This window comes from Chlorocebus sabaeus, chromosome 11 (assembly GCF_047675955.1).
Source record: "Chlorocebus sabaeus isolate Y175 chromosome 11, mChlSab1.0.hap1, whole genome shotgun sequence".
Taxonomy (NCBI): Eukaryota; Metazoa; Chordata; class Mammalia; order Primates; family Cercopithecidae; genus Chlorocebus; species Chlorocebus sabaeus.
In genome coordinates this window covers 50587249-50609579 of record NC_132914.1, presented here as the reverse complement: position 1 = coordinate 50609579, position 22331 = coordinate 50587249, and the positions used below count along the sequence as shown (strand labels likewise).

Here is a 22331-nt window from a genome sequence, read left to right as displayed (position 1 = left end):
AATCGTTCTCCCACCAGGTTCTCTTTCCTGGAACAAAGAGGACCTGCAAATGGAGTGAGAGGACTGCTGGCATCTTGAAATATTCTTCTACTTTCCTTTGTCTTCTTTTCCTTGGGTGAGGCATGCAGAGACTCCTCTTGGTTGGTTATTTGCTCATTTATTTGTTCATTCATTTGCTTATTCATTCAAAAGTTAGTAAGAGAAGATTGTTAAATTTGAAAATTTTGCTTGCCAGAATTAAACCATTTTAAATCAACCATGGCGGCAGTATTTACACCTTGGATATTGGCAAATGCTGTAGGTTATAAAATAAAATAAAATGTTATTTTATTTTATTTAATAAAAACTACAATTTCAAATTTTTGTCTTTAGAAAATAAAATAGGCTGGGCGCGGTGGCTCAAGCCTGTAATCCCAGCACTTTGGGAGGCCGAGACGGGCGGATCACGAGGTCAGGAGATCGAGACCATCCTGGCTAACACAGTGAAACCCCATCTCTACTAAAAACACAAAAAACTAGCCAGGCGAGGTGGCGGGCGCCTGTAGTCCCCGCTACTCAGGAGGCTGAGGCAGGAGAATGGCGTAAACCCGGGAGGCGGAGCTTGCAGTGAGCTGAGATCCGGCCACTGCACTCCAGCCCGGGCGACAGAGCAAGACTCCGTCTCAAAAAAAAAAAATAAAAATAAAAATAAAATAACAACCTGCTGTTGATGTGTTGGAACTGTGTTATGTATCAGGGCCTAAGAGTGAACAAGATAGTCTAGTCTCTGCCCAAAGGGAGCTTCCAGTCTGGTGCTGCACTGTCCTGTCCAATCTGGTAGCCATTAGCTACCAGCTACTGCTGTGGTTATTAATTTATTTTTAAAAGTTTTTAATTTTGGCTGAGCCTGGTGGCTCACCCCTGTAATCCCAGCACTTTGGGAGGCCGAGGCAGGTGGATCACCTGAGCTTAGGAGTTTGAGACCAGCCTGGCCAACATGGTGAAATCCCGTCTCTACTAAAAATACAAAAAAAAAAAAATTTAACCGGGTGTGGTGGTGGGCACCTGTAATCCCAACTACTCAGAAGGCTGAGGCAGCAGAATCACTTGAACCTGGGAGGCAGAGGTTGCAGTGAGCCGAGATCGAGCCAGTGTACTCCAGCCTGGGCAACAAGAGTGAAACTCTGTCTCAATATTTTTTAAAAAAATTTTTGTAGGTACATAGTTTGTGTGTCTATTTTAGGGTACATGAGATATTTTGATGCAGGCATACAATGCTTAATAATCTCGTCAGGGCATCCATCACCTCAAGCATTTATCCTTTATGTTACAAACAATCCAGTTATCTTTTACTTATTTTTAAATGTATAATAATGTTTTGTTTTGTTTTTTTTGAGATGGAGTCTTGCTCTGTTGCCCAAGCTGGAGTGCAATGGCATGATCTTGGCTCACTGCAACCTCTGCCTCTCGGGTTCAAGCAATTCCCCTGCCTCAGCCTCCCGAGTAGCTGGGATTACAGGCATGAATCACCATGCCTGGCTAATTTTTGTATTTTTAGTGGAGACGGCGTTTTACCATGTTGGTCAGGCACATCTTGAACTCCTGATCTTGTGATCTGCCTGCCTCAGCCTCCCAATGTGCTGGGATTACAGGCATGAGCCACTGCGCCCAGCCTTAGGCTGGTGCTTTTTAAACTTTTTTTGCTTCTGAGGAGTGGGTGATAGGGAAAGTTCTGCCAGCCTGGGAGGGGCCCACTAGAGCCTGCTGCTCCAGCGTGGACTGTGGGGAGAGGAAGAGGAACTGTGTGCTTTGGGCCCAGATCATTGGCGTGCCCTGAGTCTCTGAGAAGTTTACCCTACATCCCTCCTGTGGCAGCACCATCCACTTCACCAGGATCTGACCAGGTCCTTCAGGGGGACACAGCCTCCCCGGATCTGAGCATCACTGTCATTCTAATTCCTTGGGCTGTTTCTGTGTAGATAATTATTTTCCAGCTCATTCAGGCAGGCGAGGTTGAGGCCAGCAGTACAGCTAAATCTTACACCACGACTGGGGCTGCTTTTATACAGGTTAGGGGAAGAATAATCACTTATGCCTGAAATCTAATGGCAGAGGGAATTCTTCATAACTCTAGTGGGCAGAGCTGAGTTTAGAAGGTTAGTAGGAGGCAGATTTCAGCCCAGTAGAAGGAACAATAATGTTCCAGTAACTATACAATTATTATGTGCCAATGAAATTTTTTTTTTTTTGAGCCGGAGTCTCACTCTGTTGCCCAGGCTGGGGTACAAGTAGCGTGAACTTGGCTCACTGCAAGCTCCACCTCCCGGGTTCACGCCATTCTCCTTCCTCAAACTCCTGAGTAGCTGGGACTACAGGCCCCTGCCACCACGCCTGGCTAATTTATTTTTGTATTTTTAGTAGAGATGGGGGGTCTCACTATGTTGGCCAGGCTGGTCTTGAACTCCTGACCTCGTGATCTGCCCACCTTGGTCTCCCAAAGTGCTGGGATTACAGGCATGAGCCACCGGACCTGGCCATTTTCTTCTTCTTCTTCTTCTTCTTCTTTTTTTTTTTTTTTTTTTTTGAGACAGAGTCTCGCTCTGTTCCCCAGGCTGGAGTGCAGTGGTGCGATCTCAGCTCACTGCAAACTCTGCTTCCCAGGTTCATGTCATTCTCCTGTCTCAGCCTCCCGAATAGCTGGGACTACAGGCGTCCACCACCACGCCTGGCTAATTTTTTGTATTTTTAGTAGAGACGGGGTTTCACTGTGTCATCCAGGATGGTCTCAATATCCTGACCTTGTGGTCCGCCCACCTCCACCTCCCAAAGTGCTGGTATTACAGGTGTGAGCCACCGCACCTGGCTTTTTTTTTTTTTTTGAGACAGAGTCTCACTCTATTGCCCAGGCTGGAGGGCAGTAGCACAATCTCAGCTCACTGAAACCTCTGCCTCCCGGGTTCAAGTGATCCTCCTGCCTCAGCTTCCCAAGTAGCTGGGACTACAAGCACGTGCCACCATGCCCAGCTAATTTTTGTATTTTTAGTAGAGACGGGGCTTCAGCAGGTTGGCCAGGCTGGTCTCAAACTCTTGACCTGGTGATCCAGTCACCTCAGCCTCCCAAAGTGTTGGGATTACAGATGTGAGCCACTGCGCTCGGCCCTTTTTTTCCTTCTTCTTTAAACTCACCAGTGCAGTTAAGCAGCCAGACCACACCAGAGCCTTTGATTTCCTTTCCCCACCATAATGATTTAATCTCAACGGTGTGTAGCTTGCCAAAGCCTTACCTTCAACAGGTCAGTCATTCCTGGTGACCCCAGGTGGTAAATTAAGTTATTCATTTTGTCATTACTTCAGATATCCACTCTCAGATCCCTTCCTTGAAGGTATCATCGTGAATTCTAGTTGCAGGAAACAAACCACTCTAGCTGGTGGGGATCCTGGAGCTGACTGACCCCATGAACACACAATTGCAGCTGTGATCCATGGATCAGGAAACTACTACTGCTCCTCGTGGTTCAACTGCCTCCCAGTACTCAATACCTACAAAGCAAATGACTGGACTCTGTACACTGCTCCAGAAAAATCCCACAGCCTCATGACCAGATGTGCCAGCAGGAACAATCAAAGCAGCAGAGGAGGGTCTTCACCTCACTTCCAGTTTCCAAATCATATTCATCTGCATCTAATTAGTGCAACATAATTCACTTCCTAGCTGCGGAAGGGCATCTGGAAAATGTACTTTTTAGCTCCTTGGTTTCTGAAGCAGAAAGGTACCAACTTGGAATGGAGCTGAATGCCAATCCATTCCAACTACTGACTTTGGATTTTGCAGCCAGACTACCAGGGTTTGAATTCTGGCTTTGCCATTTATTTAGCTGTGAGACCTTAAGGAAGGTAGTTTACCTTTCTGAGCCTCAGTTTCTTCACCTGTAAAATGAGAATTGTAATACTATCCATCTCATAGGGTTGTTGTTAGGATTAAGTGAATTAATATATGTAACGTGCTTAGCACAGCGCCTGACACATAGAAAGTGCTCAGTAAATACTGGTTACTGGCCGGGTGCAATGGCTCACACCTGTAATCCCAGCACTTTGGGAGGCCAAGGCAGGTGGATCATCTGAGGTCAGGAGTTTGAGACTAGCTTGGCCAACATGGTGAAACCCCATTTCTACTAAAAATACAAAAATTAGCCAGGCATGGTGCTGCATTCCTGTAATCCCAGCTACTTGGGAGGCTGAAGCAGGAGAATCGCTTGAACCTGGGAGGCAGAGGTTGCAGTGAGCCAAGTTCATGACATTGCACTCCAGCCTGGGTGACAAGAGTGAAACTCTGTCTCAAAAAAAAAAAAAAAAAAATACTGGTTATTATGATAATTGCCATTGTTATATGACCAATCCAGGATGACACCAGAATGAATAAAACAGGGTAGGCCAGGTGCAGTGGCTCACACCTCGAATCCCAACCCTTTCAGAGGCCGAGGTGGGCGGACCACCTGAGGTCAGGAGTTTGAGACCAGCCTGGCCAACATGGTGAAGCCCCCATCTCTACTAAAAATACAAAAATGGTTGGACGTGGTGGCGCATGCCTGTAGTCCAGCTACTTGGGAGACTGAGGCAGGAGAATCACTTGAACCCAGTAGGTGGAGGTTGCAGTGAGCTGAGATCACGCCATTGCACTCCAGCTTTGGCAACAAGAGTGAAACTCTGTGTCAAAACAAAACAAACAAACAAACAAAAAACAATAACACAAACCAACCAAACAAAATAATACGATACCTGTCTTCAAGGCATTTCCAGTCTCATGGGAAAGATGACATAAATAGCTAAGTATGCCACATGAGTATGCCACATGATGAAATGAAACAAAGGCAGTTGGAAAATATGGCACGGTTCTGAGGCTCAAGAGAGGCCAGGTTTGGAGATAAACATTGAGATACCAGCTCAGAGGTAGTAATAGAGTCAGGGAATAAAAATAAGGTTGTCCATGGCCAGGCACAGTGGCTCACACTTGTAATTCCAGCACTTTGGGAGGCTGAGGTGGGTGGATCACTTGAGGTCAAGAGTCGAAGACCAACATGGCCAATATGGTGAATCCCCATCTCTACTAAAAATACAAAAAATTAGCTGGGCGTGGTGGTGGGTGCCTGTAATGCCAGCTGCTTGGGAGGCTGAGGTAGAAGAATCACTTGAACCCCAAAGGTGGAGGTTGCAGTGAGCTGAGATCGTGCCACTGCACTCCAGCCTGGGCGACAGAGTGAGACTCCATCTCAAAACAACAACAAAAAAATGGCCCAGGAAGAGAAAAAGCTGATGACAGCCTGCAAAGCCTGTGTTTAAAGGGCAAATGGATGAAGCACAGCAAGCAGAGGTGAGAGGACTGTGGAGCACAGTGGTGTGCAGGCCAAGAGCAGAAGGGCGTCAGGGTCAAGTACTGCAGAAGCTGAAAAAGATGAAGAGACAGAGGAGGCTGCTGGACTCAGACTGGTGGCCTGTGAGGGGCTTCAGTGGCAGTGTGAAGGGGGGATGATGAGGAGCTTTGGGGTAAAGTATGTTGGCAGTCTACGCTTTCCCCAACGCCCTGTGGGCCCCAAGGAGACCTAAGGGCACAAACAAGGGCAAACCTGAATGGGCAGGTGGGGGGCTGAGAGATGCTGCTCGTAAACCCAGGACCTGTCCTCACTGCTGCCAGGCTAGCTCCCTCACCTCTTTTAGTCTTGGCCCAATGTTGCTTCCTGCCCAGGCTGCCCTACTTAAAACTGCAATCTGCTGGCCAGGCGTGGTGGCTCACGCCTGTAATCCCAGCACTTTGGGAGACCTAGGTGGGCAGATCACCAGGTCACGAGATCGAGACCATGCTGGCTAACACGATGAAACCCCATCTCTACTAAAAATACAAAAAATTAGCCGGGCGTGGTGGCGGGCGCCTGTAGTCCCAGCTACTTGGGAGGCTGAGGCAGGGGAATGGCTGAACCCAGGAGGTGGAGCTTGCAGTGAGCCGAGATGGTGCCACTGCACTCCAGCCTGGGCGGCACAGCGAGACTCCGTCTCAAAAAAATAAATAAATAAAAAAAATAAAATAATAAAATAAAATAAAAAACAAAATTAGCCGGGTGTGCGCATGCCTGTAATCCCAGCTACTCGGGAGGGGGAAGCATGAGAATTGCTTGAACCCGGGAGGTGGAGGTTGCCCTGAGCCGAGATGGAGCCATTGCACTCCAGCCTGGGCAACAAGAATGAAACTCCCTCTCAAAAGAAAAACAAAAACAACAAACCTTGCAATCTGCTGCCCCCTTCCTATGGTAGGCTGAATAATGGTCCCCTCCCATCCCAAGATGTCCATATCCTAACCGCCCCTCTCTTTGCCTGTGAATATTTCCTTACACAGCAACAGGGACCTTGCCATGTAAATCAAGGATCTTAAGTTGGGGAGATTATGCTCATTGTCTGGGTAAATCTAATGTCATCAAAGGATCCTTATAAGAGGGAGGCAGAAGGATCAGAGAAAGGAGATGTGAGGATAGTGGAAGCAGAAGTCGGGAGAGAGGGAAGTGAGGAGAGATTTGAAGATGCTGGCTTTAAAGATGGCAGATGGGACCAAGTCAAGGAATGCAGGTGACCTCTAGAAGCTGGAAAAGTCAAGGAAACCAGTTTCACCTACAACCTCCAGAAGGAAAATAGCTCTACAGACAACCTGATAGGGCTTCTGATATACCAAACTGTAAGATGACGTGTATGTTGTTTTTGTTGTTGTTGTTGTTTTCTTTTTTTGAGATGGAGTCTCGCTCTGTCGCCCAGGCTGGAGTGCAGTGGCGTGATCTCGGTTCACTGCAAGCTCCCCGTCCCGGGTTCATGCCATTCTCCTGCCTCAGCCTCCCGAGTAGCTGGGACTACAGGCGCTTGCCACCAAGCCCGGCTAATTTTTCGTACTTTTTTTGGTACAGACGGGGTTTCACTGTGTTAGCCAGCATGGTCTCGATCTCCTGACCTCATGATCTGCCCGCCTTGGCCTCCCAAAGTGCTGGGATTACAGGTGTGAGCCACCGCGCCCGGCCGTATGTTGTTTTAAGTCGCTAAGGTTATGGTAATTTGTTAGAGCAGTAATAGGCAATTAATATACCCCCACCCCACCAACTGCTGAGTCCTCATACCTTGCTCTATCTTTTCCCATAACACTTACTCTTTCTAACGTACTCTATAATTTACTTGCCACATTATCATTTATTATGTCTCTATCTTCTAGAATGTAAACTCCACAAGAACAGGGAGTTTTTTGGTCTGTTTTATTCACCACTATATTCTCTGGACTTAGAACAGTTCTTAGTACACAGTAGGTGCTCAAGAAATACTTATTGAATGACTGAAAGAATATGGTGGAGCCAGGCGTGACACCTCTACTAAAAATACAAATAATTAGCCAGGCATAGCGTGCACCTGTAATCCCAGCTACTTGGGAGGCTAGGGCATGAGAATCGGCAGACAGAGGTTGCAGTGAGCTGAGATCGTGTCATTGTACTCTAGCCTGGGTGACAGAGCAAGACTTGTCTCAAAAAAAAAAAAAAAAAAAAAAAGAAAGAAAAAAAAGAAAAAAGAATGGAACAAAGACAGCAGCAACATTTCCTTCCCTGGAAGTCTGTAGATTCCTGTACCATTGAAAAGTTAACAATCCTTTCCTGCTTTCTCTGTAATTAGTAATAAGTAATTCAGAAGGAATAAAAGGATAATATAAAGTAAGTCTCCCTTCCCCTCTTGCTTCCCCCCTACCAATTTCCCTCCCCAGAGGCAATCACGAATTCCAATTTCCTATGTCTCCTTGTAGAGATCTTTGCATGTACAAGGGTATATACATATGAGTTGTTTTCTTCCCCATAAATGGCACTATATACTATTCCGTGTCTTCCAGTACCATTTATTAATTTTATCATCTGGGCTGGGTTGCACTTAGATAGGGAATGGATAAGATAGGACTGATATAATAAAGAACAGATGACTTCATATTATAACCTTGGGATTGATAATTTTTTCTTTTGGTGCTTGGGGGACAAAATAGGCTGCCCCTCAGACATCTTCCCATGCTGGGGAATGAGTAGGATTGTTCCAGAGGCCTCGGGATTTTCCAGCAGTGCGCTGTTTAAAATAGACACAGCCAGCCTGGCACAGTGGCTCACGCCTGTAATCCCAGCACTTTGGGAGGCCGAGGTGGGTGGATCATGAGGTCAGGAGTTGGAGACCAGCCTGACCAACATGGTGAAACCCTGTCTCTACTGAAAATACAAAAATTAGCCAGGCATGGTGGCGTGCGCCTGTAATCCCAGCTACTCAGGAGGCTGAGGCAGGAGAATCGCTGGAACCCAGGAGGCGGAGGTTGCAGTGAGCAAAGATTGTACCACTGCACTCCAGCCTGGGTGACAGAGTGAGACTCTGTCAAATAAATAAGTAACTAAGTAAATAAATAGGCCGGGCGCGGTGGCTCAAGCCTGTAATCCCGCACTTTGGGAGGCTGAGACGGGCGGATCATGAGGTCAGGAGATCGAGACCATCCTGGCTAATACAGTGAAACCCCGTCTCTACTAAAAAATACAAAAAACTAGCCGGGCGAGGTGGCGGGCGCCTGTAGTCCCAGCTACTCGGGAGGCTGAGGCAGGAGAATGGCGTAAACCCGGGAGGCGGAGCTTGCAGTGAGCTGAGATCCAGCCACTGCACTCCAGCCTGGGCGACAGAGTGAAACTCTGTCTCCAAAAAAAAAAAAAAAAAAAAAGTAAATAAATAAATAAATAAATAAATCAGACACAACCATGATCTGAATCAGGAAGGAATGTCGTGCTACAAATCCCAGGTACAGCTTGGGTCTGGTCCCCAACCTTGCCTGCCTATTGGAGTCACCTAGGGAGCTTTTCAAACATTTGCCGAGTCCTGCCCTCCAAACACCTGAATCAGAATCTCTGGTGCTGGAACCCGGGCCTCAGTATTGTTTGTAAAGCTTCCCAGGGAGTCTAATGTGCAGCCTGTGCAGTTAAGTTATAGCACACAGAGGAAAGACCTACAGACTGGGAACCTGAAGATACGGTTCCTGCTTTAAGCTTCCAGCTCTGTGACCTCAGACAAGTCGCATGATGCCTGTGGACCTCAGTGTCCAACTCTCAGAGCCAGAGCCAATAATACCCACTGCCTTGCATACCTCACAGGATTGTAATGAGGATCAAATGCATAAGCGCCCTGGGAACTGTGAGACTTTGTCGAATGGGAGGGCTAATCGTATCAGGTGCATCGTCTTGGATTACTTTGATCAGCTTGACTCAGCTGCAAGTACTGCTCAGGCTCCCAAGAGACTTCCTGTTTTACCTTCAATCAGCTGTGCATCCTATAACGTTGGCTGGTGTCTGTTTTTTGCAAAAACAAAACTACCAAAGATCAAGATGGCCGGGGGTGGTGGCTCACACCTATAATCCCAGCACTTTGGGAGGCCAAGGCGGGTGGATCACGAGGTCAGGAGTTCAAGACCAGCCTAACCAACATGTGAAACCCCATCTCTACTAAAAGATACAAAAAATTAGCCGGGCATGGTGGCGGGTGCCTGTAATCCCAGATACTCAGGAGGCTGAGGCAGGAGAATCACTTGAACCCGGGAGGCGGAGGTTGCAGTGAGCCAAGATTGTGCCACTGTACTCCAGCCTGGGAGACAGAGCGAGATTCTGTCTCAAAAAGAAAAAAAAAAAAAAGATGAAGATATGCATCACTTGAAGACCTAGGTTAGGTGAATTAATTTGTACTCCACGCAGTAGAGTACTAAGCAGCTACTCAAATGAATGGGGCAGGTCTATGCATACTGATTCAGAAAGCTGTCCAAGACATAACTTTTTTTTTTTTTTTTGAGACGGAGTCTTGCTCTGTTGCCCAGGCTGGAGTGCAGTGGCGTGATCTCAGCTCACTGCAAGCTCCATCTCCCGAGTTCAGGCCATTCTCCTGCCTCAGCCTCCCGCGTAGCTGGGACTACAGGCACCCGCCACCACGCCCGGCTAATTTTTTGCATTTTTAGTAGAGACAGGGTTTCACCGTGTCAGCCAGGATGGTCTCAATCTCCTGACCTCGTCATCCACCCGCCTCAGCCTCCCAAAGCGCTGGGATTACAGGCGTGAGCCACCATGCCCAGCCCCAAGACGTATTGTTAAACGAAGAAAGTAGAATTTAAGAAATCAAGGCCAAGCATGGTGGCTCACGCCTGTAATCCCAGCACTTTGGGAGGTCATGACAGGTGCATCATGGGGTCAGGAGTTCGAGACCAGCCTGATCAACATGGTGAAACCCTATCTCTACTAAAAACACAAAAATTAGCCAGCCGTGGTGGTGAGCGCCTGTAATCCCAGCTACTCAGGGGGCTGAGGCAGGAGAATTGCTTGAACACGGGAAGCAGAGGTTGCAGTGAGCTGTGATCGCGCCACTGCACTCCAGCCTGGGCGACAGAGCGAGACTCCATCTCAATAAAAAAAAAAAAAAAGAAATCAAGATGCGGAGCTGGTTAATTTTACATAAATAAAACAAAATGAAATATGCTTGTACATGTCTAAGTTTTAAAAGTATTTAACAGTGGTTACCTCTAGGGAGTGGAGTGGGGAGATTCTATTCTATTCTATTCTATTCTATTCTATTCTATTCTATTCTATTCTATTCTATTCTAGGAGTGTTGCTCTGTCACCCAGGCTGGAGTGCAGTGGTGCGATCTTGACTCACTACAACCTCTGCCTGCTGGGTTCAAGCAAATCTCCTGCCTCAGCCTCCCAAGTAACTGGGACTACAGGTGTGTGCCACCACGCCTGGCTAATTTTTTTTTTTTTTTTTTTTTTTGAGACAGAGTCTTGCCTTTTTGCCAGGCTGGAGTGCAGTGGCACAATCTCAGCTCACTACAACCTCCAACTCCCTGGTTCAAGCGATTCTCCTGCCTCAGCCTCCCAAGTAGATGGGATTACAATCATGCGCCACCATGCCTGGCTAATTTTGTATTTTTAGTAGAGATGGGGTTTCTTCATGTTGGCCAGGCTGGTCTCGAACTCCTGACCTCATGACCTGCCCATCTCGGCCTCCCAAAGTGCTGGGATTACAGGTGTGAGTCACCGTGCCCAGCTGCCTGGCTAATTTTTTGTATTTCTAGTAGAGACAGGGTTTCACCGTGTTACCCAGGATGGTCTCAATCTCCTGACATTGTGATCCGCCCGCCTCAGCCTCCCAAAGTGCTGGGATTACAGGCGTGAGCCACCGCGCCCAGCAAGATTTTAAATTTTATTTCATATATATACACACACACACATATATACACACGTATATACACACACACGCATATACACATACACACACATATATAAACATATATATACATATATATACACATTATATATATATATTTGAGACAGAGTTTCGCTCTTGTTGCCAGGCTGGAGTGCATTGGCGCGATCTCGGATTACTGCAACCTCCACTTCCTGGGTTCAAGTGATTCTCCTGCCTCAGTTTCCCAAGTAGCTGAGATTTTAGGTATGTGCCACAACACCCAGCTAATTTTGTATTTTTAGTAGAGACAGGGTTTCACCGTGTTGGTCAGGCTGGTCTCAAACTCCTGACCTCAAGTGATCCACCCACCTCGGCCTCCCAAAGTGCTGGGATCACAGGCATGAGCCACCACACCCAGCCGATACATATACATTTTTCTGTAAAAGAAGATATGTTGGCTGGGCGCGGTGGCTCACGCCTGTTATCCCCGCACTTTGGGAGGCCGAGGCGGACGGACCATGAGGTCAGGAGATTGAGACCATCCTGGTTAACACGGTGAAACCCCGTCTCTACTAAAAATACAAAAAATTAGCCAGGCATGGTGGCGGGTGCCTGTAGTCCCAGCTACTCCGGAGGCTGAGGCAGGAGAATTGGGGTGAACCCGGGGGGCGGAGCTTGCAGTGAGCCGAGATCCGGCTACTGCACTCCAGCCTGGGCGACAGAGCGAGACTCCGTCTCAAAAAAAAAAAAAAAAAAAAAAAAAAAGAAGAAGAAGAAGATACGTTATCCCTCCAATTAAAGCATATCACCGGTTTTAGACATCAATTGTTTTCACTGCTACGTGACACAATTCCAATTAAAAGCACAGAACGATGACATTTCAGTTAGCTTTTTTTTTTTTTTTTTTTTTTTTTTTTGAGACGAGTCTCGCTCTGTCGCCCAGGCTGGAGTGCAGTGGCGCTATCTCGGCTCACTGCAAGCTCTGCCTCTCGGGTTCATGCCATTCTCCTGCCTCAGACTCCAGAGCAGCTGGGACTACAGGCGCCCGCCACCATGCCGGGCTAAATTTTTTGTATTTTTAGTAGACGGGGTTTCACTGTGTTAGCCAGGATGATCTCGATCTCCTGTCCTCGTGATCCGCCCGCCTCGGCCTCCCAAAGTGCTGGGATTACAGGCCTCAGCCACCCTACCCAACCAACTTTGTTTGTTTTTGGAAACAGTGGTACTCTGTTACCTAGGCTGAAATGCAGTGGCACAATCACAACGCACTGCAACCTTGACCTTCTGGACTCAAGCAATCCTTCCACCTCAGCCTCCTGAGTAAGTGGGACTACAGGTGCATGCCACCATGCCTGGCTAATTTTTAAATTAAAAAAATTCCTTTTGCCTTAACCCAACATTTTAAAAATTAACCTAGGCTGGGCACGGTGACTCACGCCTGTAACCCAGCATTTTGGGAGGCTGAGGCGGGCGGATCACGAGGTCAGTCAGGAGTTCAAGACCAGCCTGGCTAATATGGTGACACCCCGTCTCTACTAAAAATACAAAAAGTAGCCAGGCATGGTGGCAGCCCCCTGAAATCCCAGCTACTCGGGATGCTGAGGCAGGAGAATCCCTTGAACCCAGGAGGCAGTTCTAGTGAGCCCAGATTGCGCTATTGCACTCCAGCCTGGGTGACAGAGGAAGACTCTGCCTCAAAAAAAAAAAAAAAAAAAAAAAAAAAAAAAAAAAAAAAAAAAAAATTAACCTAACCTAGGTCTTTGAGTGATTGATGCCTTGATCTTTAGTAGTTTTGTTTTGGCAAAACTGCTACAATTAACATCTACATGTAATCATGTTGGGTTAGGGCATTTGCACACAAATATGAAAGCAGCCAAGGAAGACACAAGGTGACATCTAGTCACTCCAAAGGGTACAAGCGGGAGGATCACTTGAGGCCAGGAGTTCCAGACTAGCCTGGGCAACATAGTGAAATCCCAACTCTATGAAAAATTCAAAAATTAGCCGGGTGTGGTGGCATTGCTGGGATTATGGGTGTGAGCCACTGTGCCCAGCCTCGGTTAGCTTTAAGATGTCCATCCTTACCTATGGGTGCTTACTCAGGGGCACTTCTTTCCTAGATGGGAACTTCCATGATCATTTACTCGACTTCTAGCCAGACCTCTAGCACCCTAAAAATCTTATCTCCATTGAGTGAATGAACAGAGTTTAGGGCACCATAGGTTTGGGGAATGAGTATGGCTTGGGGTTGGAGGAAAAAACTGTGGGTGGGAAGCCCTGGGCAGTGGGCCAAGGATGCAAAGCAGCAGGGTAGGGTAGGGCCAGATGTGTCTGTCTCCTCTGTCCTCTGTCTTTGGCCTAATTTCCTCCTTTGGTTCAGACTTCTGCTAATGATCAGTCAGGGACCTTATGAACACCAGACTGCTTCAAGGCAAAGATTCCACAATTCCCTTGGAGGGATCCCCACTGCCTGTGACCCATCACATCTACCGCTCCCTCCTCTGTCTCTGAGAAGTGTTTCCAAGAATACAGAGCCCTCTTCCTTCCACACCCCAATCTATATGAAACCCTCAGGGGTCAGAGGTGGTTTCTGCTGGATCAGAGATGGGACTGTTGGGTTAGGGCATTTGTGCGCAATGAAAACAGCCAAAAGAAGAAAAAGTGACATCCAACGAACTCTGAACTTTTTATTGGCCTCCTGCTCCCCAAAGGGTACCCCGCTTCTGCTGGCTTAATGCCTCAGAACTTTGGTGTCGTTGGTCTCAGACACCACTTTGCCATCCACTATCCGGCGGGTGGTGGTCTTTTGGATGGTTTGCATGGAGTTGCTGCTGTCCAAGGCATCACCAAGACTGTAACAGAACACCAAGCCCAAGTTATAAACAGTCCCACGGAGAAGGGAGACAAGAAAGGTAGAGGGAAAAAGCCTCCTACCTCTACCTTTATCTCCAAATCCCCCTCAGCCTCTTCCTCCAGAAAAGGGAAACCCAAGGCCAAACTTCATTTGCTCTGAGAGAAGTGATCTCTTGATCCCAGCATGTGTGGGTAGGAGAGCCCCACTCACTTGAATTCCTCGCCATCTTCCAGCAGGCGGCGGTAGGTGGCGATCTCAGCTTCCAGCTTGACCTTGATGTTCAGCAGGGCCTCATACTCCTGGGCCTGTCGCTGTCCCTCTGCCCGGGTCTGTGCCAGCTCTGACTCCAGGTGCAGCAGGATCCCATTGAGCTGCTCCATCTGTAGGGCGTAGCGGGCCTCCACCTCCCTCAGGCTGTTCTCCAAGCTGGCCTTCTGCAGGGGCACAAGGAGGAGGGGCAGGGTGCACTCAGAGTCCCAGGACTGCTCATCCCTTCACTTTTGGAAACTTTTTTGGGCATGTGCTGTGTGCCAAGTACTGGCGTAAGGGGTAGAAGTGGTGGGAAATGCAAAGAGGAGACTGACTCTGAGCTAAAGGAACTCATGATGGGAGGGATAGGATTTGGGTTGAGACAGGGTTGAGCCTGAGGCCAAGTGAAGGAGGAGCTGAGTGGGTGATGTGAAGGCACTCACCAGATTTCTCATGGAGTCCAGGTCGATCTCCAAGGACTGAACTGTACGTCTCAGCTCTGTGAGCGTCGTCTCAGCAGCTCCAACCTCGGCGGACTGTGTGGTGACCACTGTGGTGCTCTCCTCAATCTGCAGGGTGGGGACAGTCCATCAGGCCCCTCATTCCCTGTCTGCCTCCCTCCCACACCTTGGCAGCCATCCTTTCCCCTCACGCACCTGCTGAGACCAGTACTTGTCTAGCTCCTCTCGGTTCTTCCGAGCCAGCTCGTCATATTGGGCCCGGATGTCTGCCATGATCTTGGCAAGGTCCTGAGATTTGGGGGCATCTACCTCCACGGTCAACCCAGAGCTGGCAATCTGGGCTTGTAGGCCTTTTACTTCCTAAAGGTGACAGGGGCAAAAGTGAGGAGGGTTCAGGGTCAGAGCTCCAACAAGGTCCTTCGTCTGTGATTGCCTCTCCTAGGAGGCCTACAGTTGGAGAAAAGACAGGAGGAACCCCTTGGCTTGCACTCAGGGCAATGCCAGTTCTGGCCTTTCTACTCCAGTGGATAGAAATGCCACCTACTCACTGACGGTTTCTCTCTCCTAACTTCACCCTGTCCCTTCATCCACCCTTCCCTTTACAAACCTGCTCCTTCTACCATCTTTTAGGAAGCACTGCCAACTCCACCTGCTCTCATTCCTCTATCACCCCCAGCTCCTAGTGTTAGCTGCTTCTACTTCCGTTCTCATCTCATTCTCTAACCCGCATCATTTTGACCTGTAAATCAGGTGAGCCAGGGTGTACTTGACCCCCTGAGAATGCTCTTCATCAGAATGGTCTCATTAAGAAGAGCCCAGGCTGCTATTTCTAAACTTCTTAGCAAGGCTACTTGCAGGTGGCTTGTCCTGTCTATTCTCCCACCCAGACTTGTCATGGCCCCTCAATCCCTGGCCTGGCCACTGGCCCCTGCTTGCCTCTTCGTGGTTCTTCTTCATGAAGAGCAGCTCCTCCTTGAGAGCCTCAATCTCTGTCTCCAGCTGCAGTCGAGTGACATTGGTGTCATCAATGACTTTGCGGAGCCCATGGATGTCGTTCTCCACAGACTGGCGCATGGCCAGCTCTGTCTCATACCTGTAGGAGTGGAGGTGATCAGAGGGGCCGCTATCTCTGATCCAGAACCTTCTCAACTTGTGGCACCTACTAAGAGCAGTTCTATGCCTACTGCGAACCAGCAACTTGAGTCAGCAATTAGGTGGTAATCCCCTGAGCACCATTCTTGGCACTTAGAGGACAGTATTCTTTTTTTTTTTGAGATGGAGTTTTGCTCTTTTTTTTTGAGATGGAGTTTTGCTCTTGTCGCCCAGGCAAAGATTGCAATGGCGCAATCTTGGTTCACTGCAACCTCCGCCTCCCGGGTCCAAGCGATTCTCCTGCCTCAGCCTCCCAAGTAGCTGGGATTACAGGCATGCACTACCACGCCCGGCTAATTTTGTATTTTTAGTAGAGACGGGGTTTCTCCATGTTGGTCAGGCTGGTCTCAAACTCCCGACCTCAGGTGATCTGCCTACCTCAGACTCTCAAAGTGCTGGGATTACAGGCGTGAGCCACTGTGCCCAGCCATGAGGACAGTATTCTTAAACGAGGTGATACAAATGAATAAATGAATACACTGATGGACGCCGATTCTCATCCACCCACACCTAAACAAGATCCCACTGTGAGCCCCTACCTGACCCAGCCTGAGGAGCAGACCCTTCTTAGCTCCACCCCTGGACCCCCAGCTCCCTAGCGCCCCCAACTTACTTGACTCTAAAGTCATCAGCAGCAAGACGGGCATTGTCAATCTGCAGAACGATGCGGGCATTGTCCACAGTATTTGCGAAGATCTAGGGGGATTGTCGAGAGAGGTTGCTCCATGAATAGGAAGTCAGGGATGGGTGGGCTGACTGTGTAGAAAGTGTTATGTATCCTAGTGAAAACTTCCTGGTCCCAGGAATAGCCAGAGACTCTCCCTGGACACCTATCCCTTTTCATCTAGCCCCACCCATTCCCTCCTTTTCTGGATTCCCAGATCCCAGCACTCTGCCCTTCTTGGGAAGCCTCAGCAGGCTGGCTAGCTGGCTGGCCTGCCTGCCCAGAAGTGAGCCGCTACTCACAAGTCTTTCTGGCCCTCTCCTGGCATTTTTTCCCTAGTGCACCTGGTCACTCTGGGCCCCCTACACCCTGGATTGGCTCCTCCCAAAGGAAGGCCTTCTGTTTACTCCGAGATGACTCAGCCTTAGCCACATCCGCTTAACCCTCCAATAGTCCCCACTCCGCCAGAGCCAGTGTCTCCTCTTTACAGGACTTTCCTCACCTCCCTCCATGCTGTCCACTTCTTCTGTAAAGCTCTCAACCCTGTCCCCTTCCCCCTCTCTCCTGGGAAAGAGCCCTCCCATCCCTAGCTGCTGCTCTAGGGGACACTGTGGCTAGGAGAGTGGATGGAAATCCACCTATGCCCAACCCCCTCCCGGTGGAGTAGGGGTTGGGGTGGATACGGAATGAGGGAAAGAGGCAAAGGAGTGTGTAATTTGAGGATCAGACAAGAATGGGAATTGAGGTCCCTCCCACCCCTTACCTGAGCTCTCAGGTCCTCGATGATCTTGAAGTAATGGCTCCAGTCTCTGACCTGGGGTCCCTTCTTCTCCAAGTGCTCCCGGATTTTGCTCTCCAGCCTCCGGTTCTCGGTCTCCAGGCTCCTCACTCTGTCCAGGTAAGAGGCCAGGCGGTCGTTCAGGCTTTGCATGGTCTCCTTCTCGTTCTGGATGCCTCCCATTCCTGCCAGACCCCCGGCCATCCCTGAGGCCAGGCCCCCGGACCCCATGCCGCCCCGGAAGCTGGTGGAGCGGGACACGGAGATCCGGGAACCAGAACCCCCGGCGCCTGCATAGACACTGGCCGCGCTGCTGACCGGCCGGGCGCCGTAGGTGGGCGCCTGGACAGAGCCCAGGGACCGGTAGTTGGTAGAGAAGGTGGAGCGAGTGGTGAAGCTCATGCTGTATGGGAGGAAAGCGAGAGGACAGGACTGAGGCTTTGCCGACGAAGGTGGCGGCCCGCGCGACCCGGGTTATATCGCAGAGTGAGGCCCCGCCCCTGCCCTGGAGCCGCTTCGGAAGCCGGAGCCACAGGTGGACCGCGCGGAGCCCGCGCCCTCCGCCCCGGGCCGCCCCGCCCCGGGCCCCACCCCTGCGCCCTCCGCGCAGCCCTGCCAAGCCCCGCTCATCCCCCAGAAACGGGGTGGCCAACAGGGCACGGACACGGGCAGCAGGTGTTGTTGGACCTCGATCGAGGCTGCTTTCAGGGCAGGAAATGACGTTATTATGCCCTTCTCCCCCAGGTGAAGGAGGTGCTGGCGAGTTTGAAATTTGGGAGTCTTGGCCGGGCGCAGTGGCTCATGCCTGTAATCCTCGCACTTTGGGAGGCCGAGGCGGGCGGATCACGAGGTCAGGAGATCACGAGGTCAGGAGATCGAGACCATCCTAGCCAACATGGTGAAACCGCCTCTCTACTAAAATACAAAAAATTAGCCGGACGTGATGGTGCACGCCTGTAGTTCCAGCTACTTGAGAGGCTGAGGAAGGGGAATCGCTTGAACCCGGGAGACAGAGGTTGCAGTCAGCCGAGATCGCCACTGCACTCCAGCCTGGCAACAGAGTGAGACTCCGTCTCAAAAAAAAAAAAAAAAAAAAAGAAAGAAAGAAAAAGAAAATAAAAAAAAAAGAAAAAGAAATTTGGGGATCTGGTGATATGCGGATGGAATGACCTGTGAGTCCCTCTAGCTGTCCTCAATTGCGGGTCTGGTGATGTGCAGGTGGAATGGCCTGTGAGTCCCTCTAGCTGTCCTCAACCTGCAGCCCAAATTATCCACCTGCGGAGGGGATCTTGGGGGCATCCTGGAACTCCAGGAGTCCCAGGGAAGAAAGGCTGGGAGCTGAAGAAGAGGAGGAGAAGCAATGCCGAGCCTCACAGCTGCTGGTTTACACACTCACACCTCAGCTGCACCTGGCTCCCAAACACTCCCCCGCCTGCCCACGTTTCCTCACACACACTCACTCACACCCGAATCACACAGAGGTGTGCTCTCAAATGCACACAGACATACATTCACTCAGCAAATAGGTGCAGACTCCCCAAAACAAACCCAGTCTCTGAGCCCCCTCCATCTCCCTTCCCTCTCCCGACCTCACTCCCAGGGGCCTTGCCTCAGTGGAACACTGTGATTTGAACAGGGAATGCGTCCTGACTTCTGCACACCCGTATATCACCTTTCCTGCATCCTTAGTTAAAAAAATCCTGAGCATTTACAATTCAACCAGTATGCATTTAGCACCTACTGTGAGCCAGGCCCAGTTCTAGGAGCTGGGAGAGAAGGGCGGTGACAAAAGAGACCAAAAATCTCTCACGGAGATGTTAATGTGTTCCACATCGTTGGGCATGGTGGCTCACAACTGTAATCCCAGCACTTTGGGAGGCCGGGGTGGGTGGATCACCTGAGGTCAAGAGTTCGATGCCACTGCACTGCAGCCTAGACAACAGAGCGAGACTCTCTCAAAAAAGAAAAAAAAAAAAAATTGAGACCAGCCTGGCTAACATGGTGAAACCCTGTCTCTAGCAAAAATACAAAAATTAGCCAGGCACAGTGGCGCGTGCCAGTAATCCTAGCTACTCAGCAGGCTGAGGCAGGAGAATCGCTTGAACCCAGGAGGCAGAGGTTGCAGTGAGCCAAGATCGTGCCATTGCACCTCAGCCTGGGCAACCAGGAGTGAAACTCTGACTCAAAATAAATAAATAAATAAATAATAAAATAAAAGTAATGTGTTCCACATCGCACGGGGCCTGAGAGGACAGGCAGGCACTCCTAGGACCACCATAGCAGCAACCCAGCCCTGGTGGCCAGTGCCCCTTCCCTCTTTACTAGGACTTTTATCCTGGCCATTCCTTTCCCTGTCCCCTCTTGTAAGGCTGTCTGGATTTGAAGCCTGTCCCCAGGGGACTGCATCCTCCAGGACGCTCTCCCCAGCCTCTGTGTGAGAAGGATGGAGGTGGGGAGGCTTCCATGCTGCCTGCCCCCTGAACCCGAATGACCATCTCTACTGAATGAAGTGTTGGGGGGAACCCCTAGGTGTTGGGCCTTCAAGTTCGTCAGCTCCAGCAGCTCGTTTTTCTGGCAGGTCCTGGTATGACACGTTTGGCTCTGTTCTTTGCTCTGGAGTGGACCTGTTGATTCTTATCGAGCTGTCAGCTGAGGGGGAAGGGGAGGACAAACAGTAGGGTAGGCCTGGGAGAGAAGGGACTCTGGCAGAGCCTGGCCAGTGGACCTGCCAGGTGGGAGGCACAGCACAGATAAAGAGCCTGACCCTGGATTGTTCCTGATCTGTCACCTAATGGTGGGGAGAGGCCCACAGTGCTCAATGGGAGCCAGCCAGGGCTGGCAGGTCAGGGTGGAAGCTGGCCAGGGAGGGCCAGGGCCTACTGATGGCTGGGAGGCAAACGGGATGCAAAATAACGTACAAATGAATACCCACTGGTTTTGCATACAAGGCTTCTGGGAGGTAAGAGGTTCCAGTCAGAGGGGTCTCTCTTGCTTTCACCTTTACATTCCCCCACTGAATTCCAGAATTGTCAAGTTGTGCAGAATTTTATAATAAAGTATGTGGATTCAACAAGCAATGTACTGCCTTTTACTGTTATTGCTAAGATTTAAGTCAGACAGCCCGGGTACTTTGCTAGCTGTGTAACCTTGGGGAAGTCACCTAACTCTGAACTTCAGTTTCTTCACTTGTACAAGGAAAATAGTAAGACCTGTCCAGTCTATTTCCTCAGGTGGCAGTGGATGTAAATGTAAATTATCACTCACTCATTCATCAAACAAATACTAATTATTTGTATTGGAGCCTTCCTTCAAAGTAAGGAAGGCTTCAGTACATCCAGGAGGGCAGATAGAGGGGTCAATTTAATTAGAAAGACAGGCTCAAGGGGTTTGAAGTCTGTCTCTCTGAGTCACTTAAAAACCCTGGGGCACTTTGAGTTCTACCAGCAATCAAACCAGATTCTAGAATTTTTTTCCAAGCTCATTCCCAGGTCCTTGTCTGATCCCTGCCCCACCCCAACTGCTAGGAAGCTTCTGGGACCTGTAGAGGTGCAGCATGGGGGCTGGAGAGGGAGAGCTGCCGGCTAGACCTTATCTCTCCTACTGATGTCGATGGCCGCATTCCTGACTTCTTGCAGCATGGGGCAAATACCGACCTCGGGCTTCCAGCACCAGCCTGCCCCTTCCCATCACTTCCAGATTCCTCTGTGGCTCAGGGCTTTTTCACTTTGTCAGAGAGTCTCTCAGAGACCTGGGGTGAAAGTCTCAGCCCCCAGATTCCCAGCACTAGGGTTCTGGGGTGGGGGTGGGAAGCAAGGTGGAAAGGGGAATGGTGTGATTGTGAGGACAGTCCTGGGAGAGGGTGAGAAGCTCCCAGAACAGACACGAAGAGTAATGAGCCTTGACAGGGGGGAATCCGGAAGGAGGGAAAATGGTTCTCCACCCACCATCAGTCCTGCATTCCGTCGTCCAGCAGAAGGGGAGTGGGAACCTGCGAGGCAGGTTTAATTTCAGACTAGACTCAGAGATGACCTGATAGGGGTGGGTCAGCTCTTTCCGCCCCCTCCACATTCTCCCACAAAGGGCTAGAGCTGATGGCTCTGGGGAAACTATGTGGTAGGGAGATGAGAGGATTAGGGAGGATTGGAAGGCCTGCAGTCCTTCCGCCTTTGCTTTAACGTTTAAGCTGGAAATGCCTTGCTCAGCCTGGAGGAGGGAGGTGTTTGGAACAGCAACTGAGGTGTAAGGATGGGGTCTATACACAAAACAGGGAGAGACCGATTCCCATCCTCTTCTTCAAAGACTGAGGGTGACTCCACTGTGTTGGAGACAGTGAGAAGGCCCTCTGGTGGGGTGGGCTGGAGGGAGGAGGGGATCGCCTCGGAGGCTCCCCTGGGCTCCCTTCAGCTACTGTCAGTGGAGGGTGCACCCATGCAGGGGGGCCTCCCACAGGAGAAATCCCAGGGCTGCTGAGTTAGGGGCAGAGCTGTTGAGACAGGGAGATCTGGGGTGGAACTCAAAGGAAAAGGAATCTGGGGCAGAATGGGGATCCTTGTGCCCAGCCCTACATCTGGCACATAGGTGGAGCTCTGTAAATACTTTAGGTTTAAGTAATTAATAAACACGGGGTGCTAGGAGAGGTCAGTGGGGGTCATCAGAATGTGCAGTCAGGTAACCTGCAGAGAGACAGGAGGTGGGGGCAAGGGTACAGGCTTCAGAGGCAGCTGTGGGGCAGGCGGAGGATGCGGGTGGCAGCTGGGTGCAGGACCCAGTCTGATATCAAGACTTCTGGAATTTCAGCACCCTATTTGGAGTCCCTGGCACTGCCTGTGGAGGTGGGGAGAGATTCTCAGGGCTTGGGCCAGGCCCTCTCCCCCAGGGGTGGGACAGTCGAGGAATGCTCTGACACTTAGTATCATTGCTTCGAACCCAACCGATTAT

General features: G+C 50.0%; 1 protein-coding gene and 1 long non-coding RNA gene across 2 annotated transcripts; one reads left to right on the top strand and one right to left on the bottom strand.

The window, feature by feature from the left end:
• Positions 1 to 13897: 13897 nt before the first annotated feature.
• Positions 13898 to 17971, bottom strand: KRT18 (keratin 18). The gene is made up of 7 exons (XM_008005376.3): positions 17379 to 17971; positions 16565 to 16647; positions 15736 to 15892; positions 14995 to 15159; positions 14782 to 14907; positions 14300 to 14523; positions 13898 to 14087 (listed from the first exon to the last, which is right to left on the bottom strand). The coding sequence occupies exons 1-7, from the start codon at positions 17793 to 17795 to the stop codon at positions 13967 to 13969; spliced, it is 1293 nt and encodes a 430-aa protein (XP_008003567.2). The 5' UTR covers positions 17796 to 17971; the 3' UTR covers positions 13898 to 13966.
• On the top strand, positions 17404 to 18530 carry LOC140712767 (uncharacterized). Its single transcript, XR_012094501.1, has 2 exons — positions 17404 to 17513; positions 18138 to 18530. It is a non-coding gene; the product is annotated as an uncharacterized lncRNA (long non-coding RNA).
• Positions 18531 to 22331: the final 3801 nt, after the last annotated feature.

Coding starts and splice junctions, on each gene's coding strand:
- KRT18 (XM_008005376.3), bottom strand. CDS start 17,795: ATGAGCTTCACCACTCGCTCCACCTTCTCTACCAACTACCGGTCCCTG. Junction 14,524..14,781: donor TGGACTCCATGAGAAATCTG/GTGAGTGCCTTC, acceptor GTGCCCCTGCAG/AAGGCCAGCTTGGAGAACAG. Junction 14,088..14,299: donor GAAGATGGCGAGGAATTCAA/GTGAGTGGGGCT, acceptor GTTCTGTTACAG/TCTTGGTGATGCCTTGGACA.